The 24,837-nt window shown below is 36.0% G+C and overlaps 1 protein-coding gene across 2 annotated transcripts; it reads left to right on the top strand.

The window, feature by feature from the left end:
- Window positions 1–223: 223 nt before the first annotated feature.
- Window positions 224–24,608, top strand: LOC121422527. 2 transcript variants are annotated; one of them, XM_041617661.1, is made up of 6 exons: window positions 224–422; window positions 4,655–4,810; window positions 6,113–6,199; window positions 12,062–12,152; window positions 22,353–22,487; window positions 23,697–24,608. In XM_041617661.1, the coding sequence occupies exons 2-6, from the start codon at window positions 4,682–4,684 to the stop codon at window positions 24,572–24,574; spliced, it is 1,320 nt and encodes a 439-aa protein (XP_041473595.1). In that variant the 5' UTR covers window positions 224–422; window positions 4,655–4,681; the 3' UTR covers window positions 24,575–24,608. The 2 variants fall into 2 exon arrangements, with proteins under 2 accessions (XP_041473595.1, XP_041473596.1); XM_041617662.1 differs by lacking the exon at window positions 224–422 and adding an exon at window positions 1,703–1,829.
- The last annotated feature ends 229 nt before the right edge of the window (window positions 24,609–24,837 follow it).

Genomic DNA, 24,837 nt, shown 5'->3' with positions numbered 1-24,837 from the left:
GGGGATTAGACTTGGCACGCCCACTTGTGAAAGAAAACAGTACATTATTGTCCATCACAGGATTTTAGAGTGATATATGGGGGTAATCAAAGACGCCCCAAGCATCATGCACCTCATATTGTCTCGCGCGAAATTCTGGAGCGCGTAACGTAACGAGCAACGAGAGTGGGTCGCGTGCGGACGGACAGTACAGTACGGTACGGCCGGTAGGAGTGGGTATACCGTAGGAGTGCCTGTATATATTTCGGCGCTACAATTCGGAAGGATGCAGGTGATGCGGGTTGAACAGGATTCCCATCCCTCTCGTGAGGATTGGTTATTTTTCTGAATTTGATATCACCTCATTTCAAATGGATAAATGCGAGGCTGTTGAGCTAAAAGAAGACTGTTGTACCTCTCTGCTGGTGTGCATGCGATAACCGGTAAGTTGTACATTTCATTCATACAGTGACGTGATGATGATACACTGTTCATTTGCTTGGCCCCGTTCGGTTCCATCTGATTCTAGTTTCCATCATGACGGTCATGACCACATTTTCGTATGCTTTGCCTATGCTTTTGCCTATCTGTGAGGCTGTGTATGTTTGAGAACGTGATGAGTGAACATGGGCCAGTAATGTATTAGCCGAACAATCCATTATCCTTCTTTCGTTAAAATTTGGGAAATCGCAAGCTCGCTCCGTATTTTGTAAACCGAGAATGCTTAAAATTAAATGAAGCTAATTTAAGGGATATTCATCATATAGGGGGAATTGACTTCATATCATTCGGTAAGTTTCGTAGGAGGACTTGATTCTGTAAATCCTCTTATGAAATTTTACATGTGCCGTGCCTTCAATTTTCCTGTACACGGCGGCAGTAATGCACCCATGGGTGGTCATGTCATAGACCAAAAGCTTCAGTCTCTGTTATGTTGGTTGTTCAGCTGAACTCCGTTGGCTTCACTCACCAAATACAGAGACCGAAGTTCTGGCGCGATCTGTACAGGGGACTCAATGGCCATATGTTTATGTAAGATTGGATAAAACGGGGAAGTGAATTTGCACGACAGCCGAGGTAAGACTGTTTTTGTTCCTTTTAACTTGATTTTTCTCTGTTTTTTGGAATATTAATTTGCATATTTGTCTCGTTGATTTTCAAAATTCTTATTCATTAAAGACAAAAATTGAAGAGCCGCGACGGGGGGATTTTCTATTGCAAGTCCCCTAATGGTGGCTGCACGATAGCGAGCCGTCTGTGTATGAGGTAAAATAATAAAAAAACGTTTAACAACTCCTCGAAACAGACGGCAGCCAGCTGTCTAGTCATGTCAGTGCTCCTTCTTCATGTTCTTCCCTAGCCTTGAGGACTTCGTGATGATATTTTTTAATATTTTGACAATACATATATACTTATTCATCACGAAGCCCTTGCCATAGGCATATAATAAGCGAGACTCGTCAACAAAGATGGATTTCCATCTTTGAAGCTAGAAATCCCATAAATTTGTTTTATTTTATTTATCTAAGCTATACACCTTCATAAAAATAAAAATGTTAAAAAACTCCTTGAAACAGACGTCAGATGGCTGCCAGTTGTCTAGTTCTTCCCCAGATGGAACCATCAAGATGTGGAACACTCTCCCAGTAAATGTTGTGACAGCACCATCAACCGAAGCGTTTCGTCTCAACTGACAACAGGCAGCAACAGCTTGATCCATACCTGTTTTTACTTGCACTTGCACCTGCACATGCACTTTACCCTTGTGACACACATTTCATAATCTAGTGCACTTCACCAAGTTCGGCAAGAATCTTCAGGATTGAAGAAAGCAGACTACATAAAAGAAGGTGCTTAGTTTACGTGTAGGCCTTAATTCATAACTGGAAATCATGACTGTCCTGCATTTTCATAAAATATGTTAACCAACGGTTAAGTAACCAACATTGTAGTTTGTACAGTGAACACTACGTCTATTAGGGTTGTTATCGATAACGTCTTTATCGATAGTCCTGTCGATAATCTCTTGTTTTTGCCACTTAGTGATATCGATAACCTATCTCTCTTTGTCGATAATACCCGCTACCCGACGATTTTCCGCGATTTCACAGAATTCACAGAAACGGCCCTTTGAAAGTGGCTTTTCAAAGGGTAAATCACAAAAACATTTTTCATCAAACTGCACAAAACATCAACAGAAATTACTCCAAAATCTCAATATTATTATAGCGAAGTGGGGGTGAGATTATGACAATCCAAAAGTTGTGACTGCACTCTACTCCACTTGATTGAATCAAAAACATCACAATCTTGTGCAAGCTCAACTAACATAGAAGGCAGCTATCACAGCCTAGCTGTGTTTTGCTGCCCTCTATATTCAAAGATGTACAGCACGATATCAAAATGGCAGATACGTGAAAGACGTTGACTGCTCAGACCGATGTCCAAAAAGCCCCACAATTATTGATAAAACTCCATCCAACCCTAAAATATTGCTAATAACGTGAAAGGTGAGGATGTATATGCTACAAATGTTACAAGATGCTATGTAGTCATATGCATCCGATGAACAAAGATTTTAAAGCATTCTTGGTACAGTGGCAGATACAAATTTTGACCAACACGTGTGTGTGACATCGCTATATATAATGCATGAAAAATGTGTATTGAAATGTTCTTTTGTCCATAGTTATCGATATCGTTATGATATTTTTAGCATGATATCGATAGAATTTTCTCAACGATAACAGCCCTAATGTCTATGGATAATTACTCATCATTTCATCATGCTCACTGAGTACCAATAATAGAAAAGGTATATTAAAAAACAAAACCAAACATAGAACTAATGGTGATGGTGGAAGGTACACTGAATTGATTGGGTCATCAGGTTGATGGAGATCATTGAGTAAAGAAATATTGTAAACTGTGGTGTTTCATAAATTTATTAAAGCTGTTCGTAAGTTACAAGTGACTTTACAAACGACTGGTGATCTTTCCTTTTTCTTGTAGTAAATGGTACCCACCCATTTTTTTATTCAGTGTTTATCTAGTTCTGGAGAAAAAGGAGATAGGATCACCATGCACGACATGTCACCCGTACGTCACTCGTAAAGTCGTTCGTAACTTATGAACAGCTTTATGAAATGCCCACCAGGACCTGTTGCAAACTTAATTCCAGATCAAAATTTCAATTTGGCAATCTGGTGATTGTATTGCCCTGTTCACAACTTTTTTAAGCAATACCAACCCTCAAATTGGCAAGAATCCTTCGTAGGATAAAAATAGAGCGATGCAGTAGGCCTTCATGTACAGTATAAAATTTCTAATGAGCTGAGGTAATCAATTAAGGCATCGGGATAACTTACCTGCAGTATCATAATAGAACAAGCTTGAATTCTGTTCTTGAATGCCAATATCAATTTTATAAACTGTTCGTTCCCAAGGACTCACTTTTAAGGGGAGCAAGAGCGATCACTCGCTACTGCTTGCCTTAATCTATAATTTTCAGGTATAGCGATTTATCGCTCGCGAATTTTTTTTTTTTGTGACATAGATATGATAAATGCAGAAAAGCTTTCTATGTACAGTATAATCTCTATTCTGACATCACTTCACCTGAATCATGTAGAACAAGTGTCATGATCATTGAACTGTTAGAGTAAACCTTGAAAACCTTGTTCTCAGTCAAGGTTTTATAAATAACACACTATTCCATTTTAGCAATATTTTCAAAATTATTTTTGGTCTCCCTCAGTTGTTGATGCAACTTTAAGTGTATATTCCTCCATCCATTTTGTAACTAAGAAAGTTAAAACTGAATCCCTGCATTTCATTGAAGTTATATCAGACAATAGTGAATTTTGGGCAATGAAGTCAAGACAGAAACTTGACTAATCTACTTAGTCTGTTGGATTTAATGGTGGCTGGTTGGCTGGGCATACTAAATTTGGCCCAAATCGTTAACATTTTCACCATTCTGCTCCTAATTTTATTCTGAATTAAAAAAATAATCTTCCCATTCAGGTGAAATTTCATTTGATAGGCTTAAGCCATAGAGTACTGACGTGTAACGTCATCAATTTTCACTTTTTGCATATCAGCTTTTTTTATACTATATTTTGGTAGAGCATGATGAAAAAACCCCACAACCCAATGGGAGGGAATCAATCTATGGGGCCCCAAGATATCACCTCCTGAATACATAATTAGCCCCCTTGAAGTCGATGTAGGATGATTTGCCTGGTTCCTAACATGTACAATGTAGAACCAGGCCAATAATACACTGACTTCAAGAGGGCTAATTATGATCAGGAGGTCATGTCTAAGGCCCCCATGGACCGATTCCCACCAAATTTTGGGAGCGGGGGTTGTTCATCATGCTCTACCTAAATACATGTATGGTATCAAAAACGCTGAAATGCTAAAAAAGTTTTTTGTGACATGTTTTATCTGACAAGTCCCATTTCGAATGTTATCATGTAGTAACAGTGTTTACTCAGCCAGTTAGGATCAAGAATAGATGTCAGATTCGACAACTTGTCAGACAAGTATGTTGATGAAACGCTCTCCGGGGAGAAGTTTCACCTACAGAGAACATTTTTTGAATGCAAGAACTCCATTAAAAAAAGTAACAAGTCAGTTATGAAAATTTCTCATTTTGTCTAACTTTCAGGAAAGCGGAGAGTAACGTTACTATAACATGAATCCTATGATGCGATGGGCCTATGCCATACATGATGTCAAGAATAATCAACTAGGAGAAAGGATGCAGAGGAAAAGAGATGCTCATAAGGTCAAATTGAGGGAGGAAAAAGAAATGAGAAGATTGGTAAGTTTTGACTTTTGTCCTCTCGATCTTGGTCACTATGATATACAATGTAGTGGTGTAATGAGCCAAGAGAATTGAGGGAACCAAATATCTAGAAAGCTGCAAGAGATTAAAAAGCTGAACATTTTTCTCTTATTTTGTGTTCGATTTCGATGTAATATTCAGAAAACAATATAAATTTCAACACCCTTTCTTTTTCATTGATTTAACTCTATCTCCTTTTTTTCTTACTTGTGAAACTTGGGAGGGCATCCATGCCCCTATCCCCATCTCTATGCCAGTGGTATGATACAAGGCTTCACACATAGTTATTTTTATGTAAAAGTTATGTGATGTTTGATTTTTGTCAGGGAATTTTCTGTTTTAGAATAAATTGTGTTCATACTGTATCTTCAATGTTTATTTTGATCCCACCGCTGCCACTGGTTTATAGAACGACATGATCACTCAACTGACTGAAGGAAACACAATTTATCATAAAATATTTGTAAGACAAGTGTTTAAAAGGTCATTTTTATAAGAAAAAGTGAAAACATTGCCAAAAGAGTGTGATATCTAAAAAAAATCCACATTTTTGGGTGCCATGGCTGGATGGACTAAGGCGCTTGAGTACTTACATGTAGTACTACTAGATACATGAAAGTCTGGGGTTCTATCCCCGCCCATGACACCTATTAGATGCATGTGAGCAAAGCATTTTATAATCAACTATGCTCTTTTATTTTTTATCCCACATAAATATAAATGGAATTCAGTTGAGTGTACATGTACATGTTTTAAAAAAGAAAAAAAACTCTAAATTTTCACTAAAAAGGATCAATCAGGATCATATTGAGATTCAGTGGTCACTACACTTTTGAATACATCAAATTATTAAGAAAGAACAAAATTCTTGAAACCAGATAAAAGTTCTTTACAGATTAAAAAAAACTAGATCAATAAAAGTTGAGCAAGACTGAAAGAATATGAGTGTTGAATGATGCGATCATTATGCTATGTAGTTCTAGTATTGTGGCCAAGATTTATGATGTTAAATTCACCCATTACTTAATAGTTTAGTTACTATTTCACATGATTTGTATTTGTCTAGTCTATCACAAGATCAGATGTTCTTCTGTATGAAGGACATGTACATTGATGGTTCACAACATTATATCATGAATGAATTATTAGTATACTACATGTAATACATGTAGAATGAGCATAATAAGGTTGTTTGGGGTATACATGTCTTTCTTAGTCAACTACTTTACCATTAATACTAACATGATGTGTACATGATTTTTTTGTACCCATCAATAGGATGCAATTGAGAGAGATAATAAAAGAAGAACAGAACAGAGATCACCTACTCCAGAGAAAGAAGGAGAAGAGCACAAGATGGAAGAGGTAAGATACAATAAAATCTTTGTAATACTTGAAACAGTGCTTTTTAAATTATTTTGGGCAAATCGCCCCCCCCCCCATGAGGGGCGTTCATGGTGCTACATGAGGCACTGCTGGCCTAGCCACAGTTCTCTTCTAAAAGAAGGACTAAAAGAAATTGTTTATTTTAGAGAGAGTAAATCATTTTCAACAATATCAACTACAATCCCCACATTAATGTGTGATTTCCTTAGCCTGATAATGAATGAATGGATAACCGTCAATAAAATGGATAACCATTAATTGTTGGTAAATCAGGATACCTTGGGCAAGTCTTGAGGTTTGAAAAAAATGATAAAAAGTGACTTTTCTGATGAATACGAGGAAGAGGGGGGGGGGGGATCAGCATTTTGACTGTATTTAGTAACTTGTATACTTTAACATTGAATGTCCAGTATCTCAATTCATTGATAAAGAAGATATTGATTACCGATATTACATGCATGTGTCATAAAGCGGTGCTGCATCAGCCCAAGTTTGCTCAATCTCGAGATTTTAGCGTGATCAGCCCTCTTCGTGATTAATCTCAAGATTCAAGAAACCTCATCTCCACCAGCGCAAGAAGAGGAATTCGTGCTCGAATGAGGCATCGATGCAATACATGTATGGACCGACGCCATGAATAGATAATCCGAAGTGAAATCTCGAGTGAGTCTGCACTTGCAAATTAGCGGAATAATTCTAAAATAGCGTTCTAGTTTGCAAATATAACGAAGTTAACTTAGGATTGCAATCTCGAGATTAATCCAGTGAACTATCACGATGATTGCGTCTCCAATAAAAGAGATTGGTCAGATCAGGATTATTTGCCGGATCGGAAATAGCGCAATTATTTGCAGAGCTACCAAGTCTCACGCATTATGCGTGAGACTCAAGCATTTTGGACTCTTGTTCATCTCCTCAAATCTCTGTCTCACGCAACTATCACAGCCTATCCCCATATACATTGTACACAATGTCTGTGATCTCACTCAGATTCACAGAAAATCTCACGCATACATGTAGCTGGTCTTTGAACTTGGCATCTCTGTATTTGAAAACTGGGGCTGTTGGAGACGGCCCTATTAACAAGTTTGTAAAAGTGATCCTCATTAGTCTGAAAAATTATAATCATACTGCTTTGCAAAGGAATGTTGTTGATGCAGCTGTTCATTACATTGTACTTTGGCCATAGGCAAATTCATTACATACCCCCTCTCTGCCATTGATTAACCAATCAATTATTGATGTTTATTCATTCCGCTTGGATGCCTTGCTCAAGCCAAGGCAGTAGAGCTCTTCTACTAGTGATAATCTTTGTAGGAAAAAAACCTGAATGATTGATTAAAAAATGAAAATAACATATGTACTACTGCACGCCTCAAGCTCCAGGCACCCTGATGAACTCTTTATTATTGCACTATTGATGTAATTGGCACCTTTGTATGGGGTTCCAAGTATTATATTTTGTACAATTGTGCGTGCAGTCAGTGTTGATGACTTATTTCCAGGTTTTGCTTCAGGGATGGGCCTACAGTTGTTTTTATAAATAGTAACTAATGAAATTAAATTCCCCAGGTGACAGAATCTTGGTTTCAATACAAAAAAACCCAGAATAATGAGAGGAATATAAACTTGTTTAAAGTCGGTTTGATATGTTTCCTGCAAGTAGTTCTCCAATGTGTCATGAAAATTAAAGTGAGTTGTCATAATGTACCTAATACCTATGCATTCATTAATCAACAAATATATGTACATGTACCTGTGTACAGTATTCAAAAGAATTATGATTTATTAGAAAATGCTGCTCACAGGTGACATAATAACCCCCCCCCCAAAAAAAAAAAGGAATAAATAAATGAATAAAAAAATAAAATAAAATAAATTAAAAATAAATAAATAGAAATAAAAAATCATAGTTCTCTTTACTTTTTCTAATAAAATCACAACCAAATATGATATTAAGATAGATAGCCTTCAGTATATTCTCCCTTGAATAATTCTTCCTGTAAATACGATGGAAGAAATCCATACCCTGGCCAATTAAAGTCATGGAACTTAAGTCCATTATTATTAAAGAAATGAATTTCAGTCATAAATGTTTGAGATGGAATCATGAGCTCATTTTAATGCATCAGATCACTGATGCATTAATCAATGCAATGAATTGATCAATAGCATTGATCAGTTGCACCCTACAAAATTAAATAGTGTGTCCTAACTAACTGCCCTGTAACAACCCCTGCCCCCTTCTGCACATAATAAACTTGGAAGGTTTATTCTTTAATACTACTATTTAAGAAATCAATTTACTTTTTATATCAGTTGGTTGATGTCATGATGTGTTCAGAAGATGGAGTTGTTGGCAGTTGATTTGTACTTGTAGATGTTTGTTGATAAGGAGTAGGGTATCGAAGGTGATTGCATTCTTGTGTATTAATGTGGACTCAAATTCATTGGAGAATTTTCACTCCAGGTTAACTTTCAGGTTTAAAGTTTAATATCCATGTGTAAAATTTTTCCTCTGTGTAATGAATCCATTATTACATTTTAGAAGTAGTCTTTAATCTGTGAATTACACATGTACACTGTAGGCTTAAAAACTCTAAAGATCTAATCCTGACATGTGACATGTCAGGAGTAGATACAGTACAGCCAGTTCAGAACAGCATTGTGTTCATTATGGCAGTTAGTATTGTCACTGTATTGCTGACAGTCATTGATTGAGTTATATATCCACACCAAGTTTAATTTACAAATGCAAATTAAAGCATTGTTTGCCACCTGCGTGCATGATACAATAACACACCAATTACTGAGTTACTGCTGAACCATTGTAAACATTTCCTTTTCATTCACTGTATGAGAAGCTATGTATGACCATGTAGAAGAAGTACTGCATTATGCCTGTCTGATGTAGAGAAAAGTCTTCATGGCATTTCATTAAAGCGCAGAGTACATGAATTCAGCAACTTACATGTATTCCTCATCCGGTCTATGTGGGAATGGATTGCAGTTTTTCACGATTCTGTGATAGTCCTTCCAATTACCATTAATTATGATGGATAGATCGAGTGACTTTGAGAAATTGTACAAATTGAGGGGGAGAGTGAGAGAAAAGAGAGGGGGACATAGAGAGAGGAGGACAGATGGAGTGCAAGAGAAAGAAAGAGGGCTGGAAAAGAAGGGTTACATGTACTTGTACCACCTAAAACCTATTCTTATTGTCTCACCTGCATTATCCTGCATAGCATAGCAGAGTGAGACTATAGGCGCCGCTTTTCCGGCGGCGGCGGCGTCAACATCAAATCTTACCCTGAGGTTAAGTTTTTGAAATGACATCATAACTTAGAAGGTATATGGACCTCATTCATGAAACTTGGCCATACGGTTAATCAAGTATTACGAAACATCCTATTAGAGTTTCATGTCACATGACCAAGGTTCCATAGGTATAATGCCTAATGGGGTATCTGTTGAATTACCATCATAACTTTGCAAGTTTATTGATCTGACTTTTTTGAAACTTTGATATACATGTAAGAGTAATCAAGTATCACTGAATATCCTGTGCAAGTTTCAGGTCACATGATCAAGGTCAAGGGTCATGTGAGGTCAGTGAATTTTGGCCACATTGGGGGAATTTGTTGAATTACAATCCTATCTCTGTAGGTGTATTGGTCTAGTTCATAAAACGTGGAAATAATCTTGAGTAACCAAGTTTCACTTAACATCTTGTGCGAGATATAGTAGTTTTCAAAGTCAGCAATGTTGCTATGTTGAATCGCGTGATGCAGGTGAGACGGCCAGAGGCATTCCACTTGTTTTAATCTTACAATTAGGTACATGTACATGTAAATCCCCTGAAAGTGCATGTCACTATTCCAAGTGTGTAGACCTATGTCCTTTATTATTTGATATGATATGAAATTTATTCCGATCAGGTACCCAATCAAATTATGTGCATACTGTAATCATATTTGGCCTTCAATACATGTAGCTCTGTACGTGTATCGACATTCAAGCATGGAACATGGGTTGAAAGAGGATGTTATAATATCTTTGTCTGTAGTGTTGTTTTCTGTAATATCTAATCACCAAGTTTGAATTAAAGATAAGTGTTCAAATGGCTATTTTTTAAAGGGGAAAGTTTACCTTGTTGTAATAATACTTGACAAATATCCCCCAAAATATTGGTGAAGGTTTGAGGAGAATCAAAGAAAATTATTAGAATTTATTTTTTTTTGATTGGTGACGTCTTCCACTTATGTTGTAATATCAAATGTATGAATTTAAATTTCATAATGGTTTGTGATGACTAAAAATTGTCTTTCTTTCAGGAGTGGGGATGAAGTAATTTGTTAATTAAGGTAAATTAAAACCATTTTGAATTTTTAAATAAATTACATATCGTAAATTTTTGTTTACTACACAATTTCTGGGGAAGCAGCTTGCATAAAAAGTCACAAATAGAAAAGACTCTAATAGTTTAATCTTGTGAACTTTTCTCAAACCCTCTTCAATATTTTTCACTATTTTCACTATAGACATCCCTAATTTGTAAATAATTTTTTTAATAAGAATCGACAGTGGAAAAAATTTAATTTTGATATGATTGAAATGTTTGTTGATATGCAGCCATGGATCCAGGGTCTTTTTGAAAAGGGTACTTTCTCGGCCAAAAATTTAAGACCCAAAGAAAAAAAAACAAGGTCATCACTCCCAAATGAATGTGTATTTGGTTATCCTATTTATTTATTTATTTATTTTTAATTTGTTTTAATTCATTTTTTTTTTTTTTATTTATGTTTGTGTTTTGGTTTTTTTTTCTTCAAACTTTCAGGTTTACACCCTCACCCACCCCAATCTGTACCTGATTATAATTCAAATCGTCGACCCTTAGGGCTTTTACCAAAGCTTATGACATTTTAAATGAGAAATCTATGTGTTGTTTGTTAAATTAAAACAAAGAAATTAGTTCTATGATTATATTTATTAAATTGTAATACCATTTTGTCTTTAAGCAGCTGCTCGTCATGTACTGGGTATTTGTGAATTGTCGTCTTTTTCTGGTTCATGATAAAAGTGATTTTGTATAAAGAAGTGCAATTATTTTGTCTCTGATTTTAGGTTTGATGCACAGGTACAATGAAAATAATTCAGAATCTCAGAAAAATGCAGTTTATGACATGGTGGCATGATGAATGGAAAAACGCTTCACTTGTGAGGACGCAAAAAGTATTCTTTCGAAAAGAATCATAAGACAAGATTATGTTTTCAATGGATTTTCACTAGTCATTAATTGGTTGCTCTCATTTTCCAACTAAATTTTACAAGAACCACCTTGATTTCATTGTGGATTTTCCCGCAGTTACAACTTACAGTAATGGATTTAAATATCACTCCCTTTCATATTATGCACGCTAACAAATTTCATACCTCCTTATGTAATGATAAATAATTTTAATTACCAGTATAGTATTTTCTGCACAAATAATTGAGCATTTATGTGATATTGCCTATTCAATCACGTGCACTGGCATGTTGTAAATCCAATCACAGGACTGTCAGATCATTGAGTCAATCAAAAGAATCAATGTATATTAATTTTTCACAAAATAATGAGTTGTAAATGTCAAATGAATGAGTCCCTTAATATACCATAGGCAGTGGAGAATACAATCCGATGTGAAGATAAAGCCTGGAATCTAGCAGCTCATTTTAGTTTTCGTTGTTTCACTTGATATTTTTCCTTTTTATACCCCACCCTCCTGGCCTCTATCTTCCTTTTTTCCCAATTTCTCTGCTATGCTCTCTCTCTCTTTCTCCCAATATCTTTGCGTGCAGACTGCTGCCTGTAAATTTCAGAAGGAGCTTTGCTGGTGTATACAACAGCTGGAGATGGGTTTGGATAATAAGAAAAGCAGCTCACAGAAAGGTAGGCTTTCCTTCCACACATTTTAATTAAAGTGTTGTATTACTGGTGGGCATTTCATAAAGCTGTTCGTAAGTTACAAGCAACTCTACGAACAACCTGTAACACTTTCTTGTGATTCATGTACATGATACATGTACAGGTACATCTGATTTTCTTCAATTGGTGTTCAATCAGTTCCTATGAAACAGTTACCAGAGTTATAAAGCCGCTCGTAAGTTATAAACATTTTTATGAATCACCCACGTCCTTTAAAGATGAAAGACAAGTATTAAGTACTGGCCACTCTGGATACTATTCATATTAAAACTAAGTCTACCCCAAATGAAAGTGAATAAGATTATGGGAAAATTGGATGAATACAGAAAAGTTATAACAGTTTTAGTGACAGGGTTATCTTTTAAAAAAAATTTTTTTTACATTACACATTCCTTTGTGAATAAATGATTCAATTCGATTCATTTATTTAATTCCAATAAAACATACATACATGTACAAGTATAGTTTGCATTAACACTTAATTAAACTTGAGCAATGAAAGATTAAAATATAATATACAATATTAAAAAAAGAACACATCAGTATTACAATAGGGTAGTCATAAAAAAAAACCTAAATGGAATTGTCTAGACAACCACCCTTAATAAGAATACAATATAGAATTTGATTAAATCCATTAATAAATTGGATTGAATGATTGTTCAATGAAAACAAAGCAGAACTCAATAAAACAAATACAAAGTCCACACAAACTATTAAAGCAATTTGTGGTCAGATATTAGAAATTGTCATGATGTGGTTGAATATTTCTCTTTCTAGAGAAGTAAATAAAGAATGTACATAATATACACTCTTGTACTCATGCTACACACATTATGCATACTTCTCACCAAATGTATTCTGTTTTGAGATGTTGTATATTGGAAAAGGTAATTCCCTGTTCGCCCTCTTGGTTTAAAAGCAGATGTAAAAATCCATTAAGCATATTGGGTTTGCCAGAAATAAGGTTCAATTTAATTACTTATCCGACTACCGTTATGGCACGTTCCAAGGAATGCGTATTGTCTTTTTCAGTCTTAAATACATGTGTTCGGTAGTGTGTGTTCCATCTACTCTCCAGATCGATATCAATGGTGATCACGTTTCTTGGCAACGTGTGAAGTACATTTACATGTATGCTTGTGGTTGTTTTAAATTTGGCATGGTTATAATACAATCCAATATACTTTTAATTAGAGGCAGAGCTCTTGGGGGATATTTAATTTGTCAGTAACAAGTGAAGTCATTACTGTTCAGTTCTGAAAAATTGTTTGGTATGATATTTTGAAATACTATAAGTATTTATGGCTATAGTATAACTACATTTTCTCACAGGTCAAATTCATCAATTCAATCTTCAGGAATGCCAGTTTTCAGGCAAAAGCCTGAATTCAGGCTCTGACAATTTATTTTCAGGCCATAGTTTTAGCATTTTTGTGTACAAAATATTGTATTCTAGGTGATTTTCAGGCCCTCTGATCAATTCCAACTGGCATCCCTAAATCTTGTTCTTTCTCTGTAAAATGCACTACCCTTTCTCTTCAAAGTCTGTTTGGCCAGCAAACATTAACTTGCCAAAACTTTGGACCAGGCAAAGTGGTGGTGCCAGCAGTGGCGAAATGAACCAAAATTTTGTAGCTGGATATGGTGTTTCAAGTAAATTCTGTAAAAAGTTGCGAGTGAAGCAAGCGAGCAATAATTCTGACAATTTTAATACAAAATAGATTTTGACATAATATACAGTGTGTGTGTGTGTGTGTGTACAGAAAATAATTTCACCCTCCTCTCTTTCCATTCTTTTTTTATTTGTTGGTCGTGAAATTTTTTTCAAGTCCCCATCTGTACACCACTGGGCGCAAGTCTGACCAAGGCTGACCTGACGGGTATAAAGAATCGGATGAAAGGTGTTAGGCTAGCAAAAATCTAGAATTTTTTTTTATTTTGCGTTATAAAGTTATAGTTCCTTCTTTACAAGTAAATAAATATTGGTGACTGCATGATATAGACCTACAGTGTACATGTAGGCCTATATGTATTTATTTTAATCATTTACATGTCTGTATAGACTATCGTGTACAATACATATTGTGTTTTGCAAAAGTCTGTCCATCATCTTGACCCTAGTCTAGATTCTATCCGTTGGTAGTTTTCATTTCTCTCCCCCCTCTCTTCATTCTCCACCATGTACCAAACCCCATTGATCGCGATATTCCCTATTTTTCACGCCCTAACCAACTAATTCGAGGGGTTGTTTATATTTAGGGCGTAGAGGTCGATTGTGTAGTATAGGGGCCAGAGGAAAAAAACACACACACACAACAGTCCTGACAAAGGACTATCTTGACCCATGCCAAGAATATAGTAAGGGAAGATTCTTCTCCAGCGTTTCGATGGGCTTCCCTACCTGTACGAGTACATCTCATTTACCTATATGTACATACTTGATATTCTTTGGGGAAAAGGATTTCTTTTTATAGAGGAGATGGGAGCTCATTTACAAGCCATCTCAATAAGGTAGCTCAGTACATGGTTCCACATGTAGTAGGATCCATGGTTGTAGGGTAGACGTGCCTCTAATAAACTGGAATGAATATTTTTCCAGCTTTGTTTCTCGTCTTGGGACAAGCCTTGCATCGGTTTCAATTATGATGAGCAAGGAGATCGCTTTCTCGTATCATGCACAGATAATCTCTTGGATAGCTTCATGTGTTTCTGACTACAATATGTATTTACAATATGTAATTTGTCCTTTGTCTTTAATTGAAATTCAATTTTGATCTTTTACTGGATTTTAATGTTTCTTTGTTGTTTTAGTGTATGCCATTTTGATTTATATATTCATTCACTGTAAATATTGTACATATTGATTTTTTATCTCAGGGCCTTCAAGGACAGCAGTTTGTTAACTGATGAGGCCACCCTGATTAAATAAAACTGAAAGTAATATCAGATGTCTATTTCTACTTTGATTCTTGGTACACTAAATTTTTGCTTTGAATTATAAAATCCAGATTTGGATGTAATTTTAATCTTAAGTATTAATTTTTAAATCTCACAAGATTGTAATTGAAATGTGTTAGCTTTATATTTGAATCCACAAAGTTTGAATCTAAATCTAATGCTCAGCTGGTCACAATTCACAGCCGATCTGGGATATATATTTTTTTAATCCTTGAAATCTGTAACATTGTATCATGAAGGATAAACATTCACCATATCATGCTCTAAAAACAATTGCGCTTTCAACTTCTGAAAACATGCAGATGAACTAAAAAAAGAAAGAGAATAACATGTTCATTGCTGCACTGAAGAAAGTGAAATAAAAAAAAAAGAAACAAAATTGTGCAGCCAAAATTGGTAGACTGTACTACATTTACTATTTGCAATGATCAAATCAGAAAAATTAGTACAAGTTGTACAATTGAAAATTTATTTTCATAAAGTACTTTGCCTCAAGTTTCCATTTTTTTTTTTGGGGGGGAAGGGTTAGATCACTCAGATTATCATCTGTTTGTGCATGTTCCTAAAATATGTCATTTTGTGAAAAAAAAATCATAGAAATGTACAATGTACAGTCCTGATAGATAAGGGTTACTTTAATAGGGGGTAATTTTGCTCCCCTTCCAAAATCCTTCGAGGATTTTGCTGTTTCCGTTCCACAATACCTGTGCAGGGGGTCAAAAGCCTGACCCATTTTTATTCTTAGGTAGAATCTGGAAAAAGCATGGATGGTGATACATGTGGTTTCTTGATATTTAAGAAACCAATTACTTCAACTTTTTGATAGACTGGTATATCATTCGTAGAGTTTAATGATCCTCGCAGCAGGGTAGAGTTATTGTTTTTCTTCTAATATCTCCTGAGAAGGTTTGATTGATTTACACAATAGTTTGCAATATTAATGTGACATCTTCGTGAGCACTTCTTTTTAACAACTTTGGCCCTAATTTAGCTTACTATTTATCGTAGATTGTTCAATATTCAATTTCCCTTTTAACTCTACAGCAAGTTCTTGTAAAATGGGTTTCTTGCATCTTTATGAAATCATTATTAACTGAAAAAGTAAAACTGATTCAGTAAGAGTGGACTGTATAATATACATAAATGGTCATTTTCAAACAAAAGTGGACATGGGGGTGAAAATTAAAACTTGCTAGAAATCATTAGGCTTCAATGTTTTTTGAAACTAGACATCTCAAAGTATATTTTTCCATTTCATTTACATAAAATTATTAATTATGTCTTGAGATACAGTGAATTTTATGCAAGGGAAATTAAATGTTACAAAATGTTGATTTTTGCATTAAAATTCACATATTGCCTATCACAATATAAAATTTGTATTAGAAGCACATTTGTTGGCAAGATACAAGCTGTGAATTGTATCTAACTCCTAAATAGCAAAAAAAAATTCTGTGAAGTGTTTTTCTGAAAAAAATTGGGTTTCAAAGTTTTCAAAACTGGTTGTCGTGTCACTCACGTTTTAAATGCAAAAAGTTTTCTAGAGCTGTGTATTCTTAAAATTAATTTATCCCAGTACTGGAGCAAATACAGTTTATCTGTACCTTATTGTATATAAAGTAACTTGGTCCAATGTGTTAAGGTAAAGCTAAAATTAACTGTTAAAGTTGTGTCGTGTCACTCACAATGTCGTGTCACTCACGAAATGTCGTGTCACTCACGGTATTATATTGTGTATAAAAAAGGACATCTAGTAATTTTTGAAGCGTTTTACCAGGGATACAGTCAGAATGTTGTTCCTGACATCATTTAGGCCTATTTTAGGCTAATAATTTCCTCCATCTTCCTAATTTTACTCCTTTTTATGGAAATATTGAATTTGACATTGAGTTCATCTATTTTCTCTCCTCTCCGTGGTTGCCTTGGTTTAAAAAATCCTAACAATTTTCCATTGGTGTGAAGACTCGGATCCTAATTCATGTTTTGGTGAATGTACTGTGATTATGAATATAACAACATAATCAATCAACACAAAATTATGAATGTATCAAGAGAAAAACCACTATACTTTAGCAATGGACATACAATGCATAAAGGGTTGGTGATGGTGATGGTTCAAGTCATACCTAGGTATTACTCGAACATTCTCTGTCTCCATTTACAGAATTGAGCAGAAAGTTCACCTTTCTTTTGAGCAATGTTATTTCTTTGTTATACTCATAGCTAGAAAAGTCAGGGATCCTTTTTTAAAATTTGCAGAAATTTTAGTGGTAAAGTAGTGTACATGAGATATAAGAGATCACCATGAACACCAAACATTTTTTCAAATTTGGAAAAGAAAAAAAATTTCTTTTCCTTCTGATTGATTAAATCAACATTTTCATTTGCCATAAAGCTTGTATTCCAGGACATGAAATAAACAAATTTGCAAGATAACATAAACATTTCAGGTGAGAATGTACTGAGATTTGATAGAACATTTTGGATATTGCTTGAAGCAGCTCCATGCCAAGTTCAAAATCATTATTTGTTCGGCCACCATTCATACCGCTAGTGATTAACTACATGTAGGGTCTGAACAGCAAACTACCGTAAGCGGGCCGATGTGTGTTCAGAGCAGATTTGCATTTACAAATATTCATTACAACAAAATGATGCATGTTCATGTAGGTCCCAGCAAGTCCCAACTGAGACCGCATTTTGATTTGAGCAACTTTGATGGGTTGCCATGTACCAGTAGATCATTTTTCTTTTTTGGGGGGGGGGTACCCTGATAAGATCAGAGCTGGACCTCGAGGGGAAAAAGCTATTGAGGTATAAAGGGAGCCTGGTTGGGATGCTGAATTGGATTTTAGTGTGACATCCAAGGGCTTAGAAAAGGAAAGGCTAATGACTTGTAGTTGTTAGCAGGCTGCAAGAATCAGGTACTGACTGCATCTTTCACCTTGTGGCTTTCCCTGGATTCCCGTGGTATGGTATATGATCAAATAATCAGCAATGAAAAGGCACTTACAAGATTCCAGCTAAAAGCATAGCTCTGAATTTTGGTACAGTGCCTACATGTATTGCCTTGGGAGGGTCCACATACAAGCAGTGTTCAGGAGAAAACCTATGCTTGTTGAGTTGAATTCCCAAGGTTTCTCAAGGATTTGCTGATAGTCCATCTGAAGTGTGCAGCAACGTGATTGTGGTTTGGTACCAAAAAAGACATTGAAACTGCCATGTCCTATTTGGACAATGCCTAAAATATTAAAGGAGGATAATATTGTAATCCAATATTTCAAGAAAGAGGAGTCATACATGACATCATTGGCTACCAGACCATGCCAGATGATGTGAGTGACTATTGAGAATACCTTTCTTACAAGGAAAAATTATTCCATCCGTTGTGGATGCTGAATTGTATAAACCCGTAAACTTTCATATACAGATAGGGAGAAAGAGTTAAAGTTTTGAATGATATCAGGCCACAAAAAGAATGTTTGAGTTGATGTCAATGCCAAGACCTCATAACACCTCCTTCAAGTGCCCCCTCTCCTCTAAAGAGGAGAGTGGTAGAAGCCCTAGTGTGACAGTGTGGTATGGTATAGGGAATGTGAGTTGATGGGCAAATATGACCATAACCCAAGAATAAAACATCAGGATGACATATTCGGAACTTTAAAGAAAGCAGTTATTATGTAATCAAGCTTGTTTTTTGGTTAATGGTATTTTACTCTTCTACATCATGCAAAAAATACTTTCAATGTTGAGATAAATGTTGTATTTTTGCACTTGTCATGTCACTCACGTTTTGGATGTCGTGTCACTCACGGTATATAGGAGGGTACCATTTTCCATAGAGAAGGTTTGATTGATTTTGACTATACGTGTTAGATAGGTAAACTATTTATGTCCATTTACTGGTACTCACAGTACTCCATGACAAGTACTTGGGCACGAATCCAACCATATGTGTTAGTGGTCAGAAACCCATGTCCAAAATTTGTCGTGTCACTCACGCACCGTTTTTTAATCATATCTACTAAACGAATTGTTGAATTCAAATCAAACTTGTAGTGGCCCATGCCAGTCCTACATTGTATATAATATAGTAGTCATGATTGATTCATAACCTTTAAGTTTGAAGATATGAGCCCTGAAACCTCTCCGATTGTCGTGTCACTCACGTTTGAAAATGACCAAATGTACATGTATGGTACTTGTGCACATGTGGATACTACCTAATGGATACTATTGCATACAGTAGTAGAGAGTGGCCATTAGGATAATTGCTTCATAAATTTTTACACAATGGAAAAAAAAATGGTCTAGGTACTGTACTAAGCATGATACTGCTATGAGTTTGCTTTCGGAATAATTCCCAAGTAACAAACTGAAACAAGAATATATGATTGTATCTTTTCCAACTTGCTTGCCAACAAGTTGGTGTATCATCTTTCATGAAATTATTTTATTTTTCAAAATTATATAAAAAGTTTTTCTATAAGGTTACTTCACTATACTCCAACGATGTTGTAGCCACTTGTAGGACAAGGCCTGTTCATCAATCAAAGTAGATGTCCATTGCTGCTCTCCTGCAGACTGAAATACACAGATGCACTACTTGTGTTGGGAGGGAGGGGTGGCAGGGTATCATGTACAGTAAAAAAATTCCATGAATGGAACTTTTCTCCTTTTTACCCAAAATTAAAATGTAGTAAACAGAAAACTATTATCAATATGTATACAAAGTGGAAAATTATTTTTAAACAGATGTTCCATAAAAATAAAAAAATGATTTTTTGCAAACACTGTTTTGCAATGATAGTCTGAAACCATTTCCACAATTGAATTATAAGTAGGGTGAGACTGAGAGGTTGAGTGTGAAGCTTGGAAGATTTTTAATCAAGAAAAAGGATGACAATTCAGACCTTGAATTACAATTTCTATTAAAGTGATAAATAATACATGTAGTTTGGACTGAAGATCAGAGGTCTATCATGTGTACTTGTACATGTAGGCATGTGCATGTCATGTGATGGTCTCCGAACCCATGGTGAACAGACTCTAAATCACGACACTTTTATAGTAAATTATACCATTCTAGATTGAAAAACTTTTTACAATTCAGACCTTGAATCATATTTCTAAGTGATCAATAAGAATAGTATAGACTGAAGATCAGAGGTCTATCATGTGTTGTATGTACTTGTAGGCATGTGCATGTCATGTGATGGTCTCCGAACCCATATAGTGTACTTGGAAGGTGTCAAATTTGACACTTTTACAGTAGATTATACCATTCTATAGAGTGAAGAACAAGAATTACTATTCAGACAATCATATTTCTAAGTGATCAATAAGAATAGTATGGATTGAAGATCAGAGGTCTATCATGTGTTGATGTACTTGTAGGCACGTGCATGTCATTTGATGGTCTCCAATCCCATGGTGTACTAGTATTTGGGAGGTGGTTATTCTGTGAGAAGTACATGTAAGAACAGACTCAAATTTGACAGTTGAGGATGATGATGATGCACAGCATTTGTAAAGTGCCATTTTGGAGGAGCCAGCCAATCTGGGTCACCTAGAAGTTTTGGAAGTCGCCACTTTTATAGTAAATTATACCATTCTAAAGTGAAGCTGAAGACCAGACTCAAAACTGTCTGTACGTTTTAGCAGCTACTTGAGTGAATCTACAAGTACATGCAATCATGCATGTGGTCTCGCTACTTCAGAATCTGCATTATGCACTGAAAACCACTTAAACAGGAATTTCATCCTGATGAAAAAAGCAGAGAAAACAATATAATATAATGCTGGAAATCCATCAAAGATATTTGTTTATTTTTTTGTTTATTTGTGATGTGCAAGCAGTCACCCCATGTAGAATACATAAATTTCGTGATGACTCATTATTTTGGATCTTTCAGGAGCGGTTGTGAATTTTTTTCTATTGATAAACTGTACAAATAAAGACCATTTTCAGTTATTTGAGAAAATGACATTTCATTAATTTCTTATCATACAATTCGTGGAAAGCTGCTCGCAAATTAGTCACAAATTAGAAAAATTTGAATCTTTTATGGATTTTCCTCAAACCTTCACCATTTTTCATTGCCAGGGTGAACTTCCCCTTTAAAGTCTGTGCCTGAAGGCTAGAGAGATGTTGCTTGGCTCACATCATGATCAGTCTGCTGTGCAAACCCTTCACCCGAGTTTTAATAAGGGTCTGAATGTGCAGCCTACATGTACTCATGCCTTGTGTACTGAAGGCCCTGTCGCTGAATTGTAACAGCAAATTTTATATCTGCTAGTCTTTGCATGGAGACACACTTGCTGATCAAAGTTTCAATCAGGGTCTGTGCCTGCAGACTACATCATGATCGGCCATGGATAGTGTGCACATTCCCTCTATGAGTTTTCAAAATGATTAAAAATTTTAATTGTTTTTGATGAAGCAATTTAATTACATTATGACCTTGGCATCTTCTTCAGGTGCCTTCGTGATATATATCACTGTCAAGCATCATACAGACATTTTCTGGAGTAACCAGATATTGTGACTTACATGTACATGTATTATAGAATGTAAGATTCAACTAAATTTTTGTTTTGTTATACAGAAAAAAAATCACATTGTCAGAGCATAGTCGGAGAAACATATTATTAGAATTGTATGTACCTAGAAAATGATGTTATCAATATTAAGATTCATGATAATGCTCTATTATTGTGTGAATTATGAGCATGTGAATTCATTGTTGACCTTAATTTATTTCATCTATGTTAGTATGTAGAATGCTAATCCTATTTAATAGCAAGGTATTGTCTCTTTTGCATATCATTGTGATATGCACTGTTTTGTGGAACGCTGGTCACATAATAAAAGTTCATATTTTTCCTTGTATTTGATATCCGATTTTAATGAATTTTTCAGAATTTTGCTTGTTTGATATGTCTCTATAACTCTATTGATTAAAATCAATGATTTTGTCAGCTGAACTTTCCATTTATTATAACTTTCAAGTTTGACATAGCCCATGCTTCTAAAACCACTAAAAACGTAGCTTCTTTCCATGATAACATCCATATTTTTTTCAGTTTTCCAACTTGGAACTGTACATCATATTATGTAGTCTTCAGCTTTATAAGTATTGAAAAGCTATTAACTTGATTGATAGTCTTGATGATTTCCCTGTGTGACTGTTCTCATTGTAGCCCCTGAGGCAGAGCGATTACTGAAGATCTTGAAGTCCTCCAAGGCACCCATGGCCAGGAAACGACAGGTGATGAGGGCGTCCTTTGGGAACTACCGAGCCAGGATGCAGCAAGAAGAGAAGAAACACTCAGATGGTACATTGCATATATGTTTACAATACTCTACATGTAGCTCCCCAGTCAGCGTAGGAAATACATGAGAGGGACGGGTGATTTTACCCTCATGATAGCCCAATTGCCCCTAAAATCCACCCCCCCCCCCCCGCAAATGCATGCTTTGGGGTAACCATTCTTTCTAGAATAGCTCCAAGATCTGTTACAAACTAACTATGGCAGAATAACGATATTTTTGCTTTTACTGCATAATTGTTACCCTTTAAAAGTAACTCTTAAAATGAAAGAAATAGCCCCCAAATTCTGCAATCGCCCCTATGTGGGAAAAAGAGATAGCCCCTGAAAAGTTTAAATTATTTCCGACCCTGCTCCCGACTATACATGTATAGAGCTGTTTCTGAATTTCAACGTGAAGTATGAACTTTTTTTAATAGACCAAGGGGATTGAAAATCAATTTCTAGGGGTTGTGCTGTAAACGTGTTTACCTGGTGACACAACATTTGCTCCTGCGACAATTTCTTGTGGCTTTATTTTGTCTATGCATAGCTAGGGTTAGGGTTGCAACAGTGTTGTATATTAGGTTTAGTGTTGGCCTGTTGGGTCTAGGGTATGGTGTAGTGTTCAATCCAGGATTGTGATTTGAACAGTTTGAAGAATTTATAAGGAAGCAATTGTTGCCACAGCAAATGTCACGTGGAATTGTTAACCGTTTCATGTAAACTGCTTGGGAGACAAGGATGCAAGACTGTTTAAGAGTTGAATTTGCATATCTTGTTTAAAAAGTAGTATAAAAACAATATCTTGGCAATATTCCTTGAACGTTTCACAAGCCAACCCTCCCCCCCCAAAAAAAAGGAGAAAAGCTCTCAGAGAAATGATACATGTACTGGGTAGTGATTATACCAATAATATGACTGATATCAAATTAGTCTTCTAGTCCTGGTGCACAAGCAGACATGTATGATAATAGTAATAATTATATTAGTAATGGTAGAATACTAGAATAAATTGTTTTCATTTCCTACCCTGTCTCTTCATCAAGAGTCAGTCCTGTGCAGAGTCAAATTATAAAGAAAACACTGACTTCTAGGAATATTAATCTTCATGTACTCATATCAAAGGAACAAAACTGACTAACCTTATAGGCTATTGGATAATGATTGTTCAGGAGCTTGCCCATATTGAGTTTTACCTTATTTTATCCATCACTTTCTTTTAATGATTTCCAGATATGGCAAAGAGCAAGAGCCTGATGCCTGTAGAATGTGAGAAGCTGAGCTCTGCAACATTCTTCAGGAGAGCCACGTCCTCAGCATCACCTGCGCATGGAGGTACAAGATATCGTAATACCCAACCTGCCATCCCCGAGATGTCGAATGAAGAAAGCGAGTCGGAAACAAAGGACCTAGGAGCTGATAAACTAGACAGTGATGTTCCGGTTGTTGAGGAGGAGGAAGAGGAGGATGTGTTGATGAAGAGTTTGGAACTGGAAACCATGGATATGCATCTATGCAAAGCAGATGATGGCCATGTTTCCAAAGATGTCCAGGACACATGCCAGAGTGCAGGTTTCCATGTTGGTGAACAACCTCCGCTGGACAACAAAATGGCACTGAACTCCTTGAAAAGGTTAAAGATGGAGAAGGACATGGAGGATGAGGAGAATGAGAAAGAGAATATACCAAGTAGGACTCCGACAGATACTGATGATACCAATTATAGTCAGGTATCTTCCACTTTCTCCTCTTGCGCATCGCTCTTCTCGTTCAACTTTGAGATCAAGGAAGAAGACTTGGATCAAGGAAGCCGTCCCTTCCAGACCCATCCTTCAAAGTCAGATGGACCGGAGTCTCACCCAATGATGAGAGGTTTGGACAATCGCGCCAGTGACAGCACCAGCAGCAGTGGGGGCACCCCCACCAAGAGGGCCAGTAGGAAACGGAATAGGGGGAAGCGGAAGCAACAGCAGCAGAAGCAGAATGAAGATATCCAACAGAGTGACTCAAGGACATCTTCGAAGGAGGCACTCCTGACAGAGAGTCCTAAGATTGAACTAGCAGCCAAGGAGGGGTTTAAATTTGACTTCCCAGAACCAGTGGACACTTGACTGAAACTTTGGCATAAGGTTATTCAGAGAACCAGAGATCATAGAAAGTCCATATATCTAATCAGGGTATTATCAATTAGATATTGAATAAGAGTTCTTGAGCAAGTTGAAATGAAACCATGATGAACTTAAGGAAGAACATCATATATGAACCAATTTTCGGCATTACTCCTATGTGTTTAAGATCTCATGCTCGATCTGTAATGAAAATCATAAGTCAGAAAAAATTGGAACCAGTGGGATTCGAACCTGCCATTTACTGC

This window comes from Lytechinus variegatus, chromosome 10, assembly GCF_018143015.1.
Source record: "Lytechinus variegatus isolate NC3 chromosome 10, Lvar_3.0, whole genome shotgun sequence".
Lineage (NCBI taxonomy): Eukaryota > Metazoa > Echinodermata > Echinoidea > Temnopleuroida > Toxopneustidae > Lytechinus > Lytechinus variegatus.
This window is presented reverse-complemented; position numbering and strand designations above follow the sequence as displayed.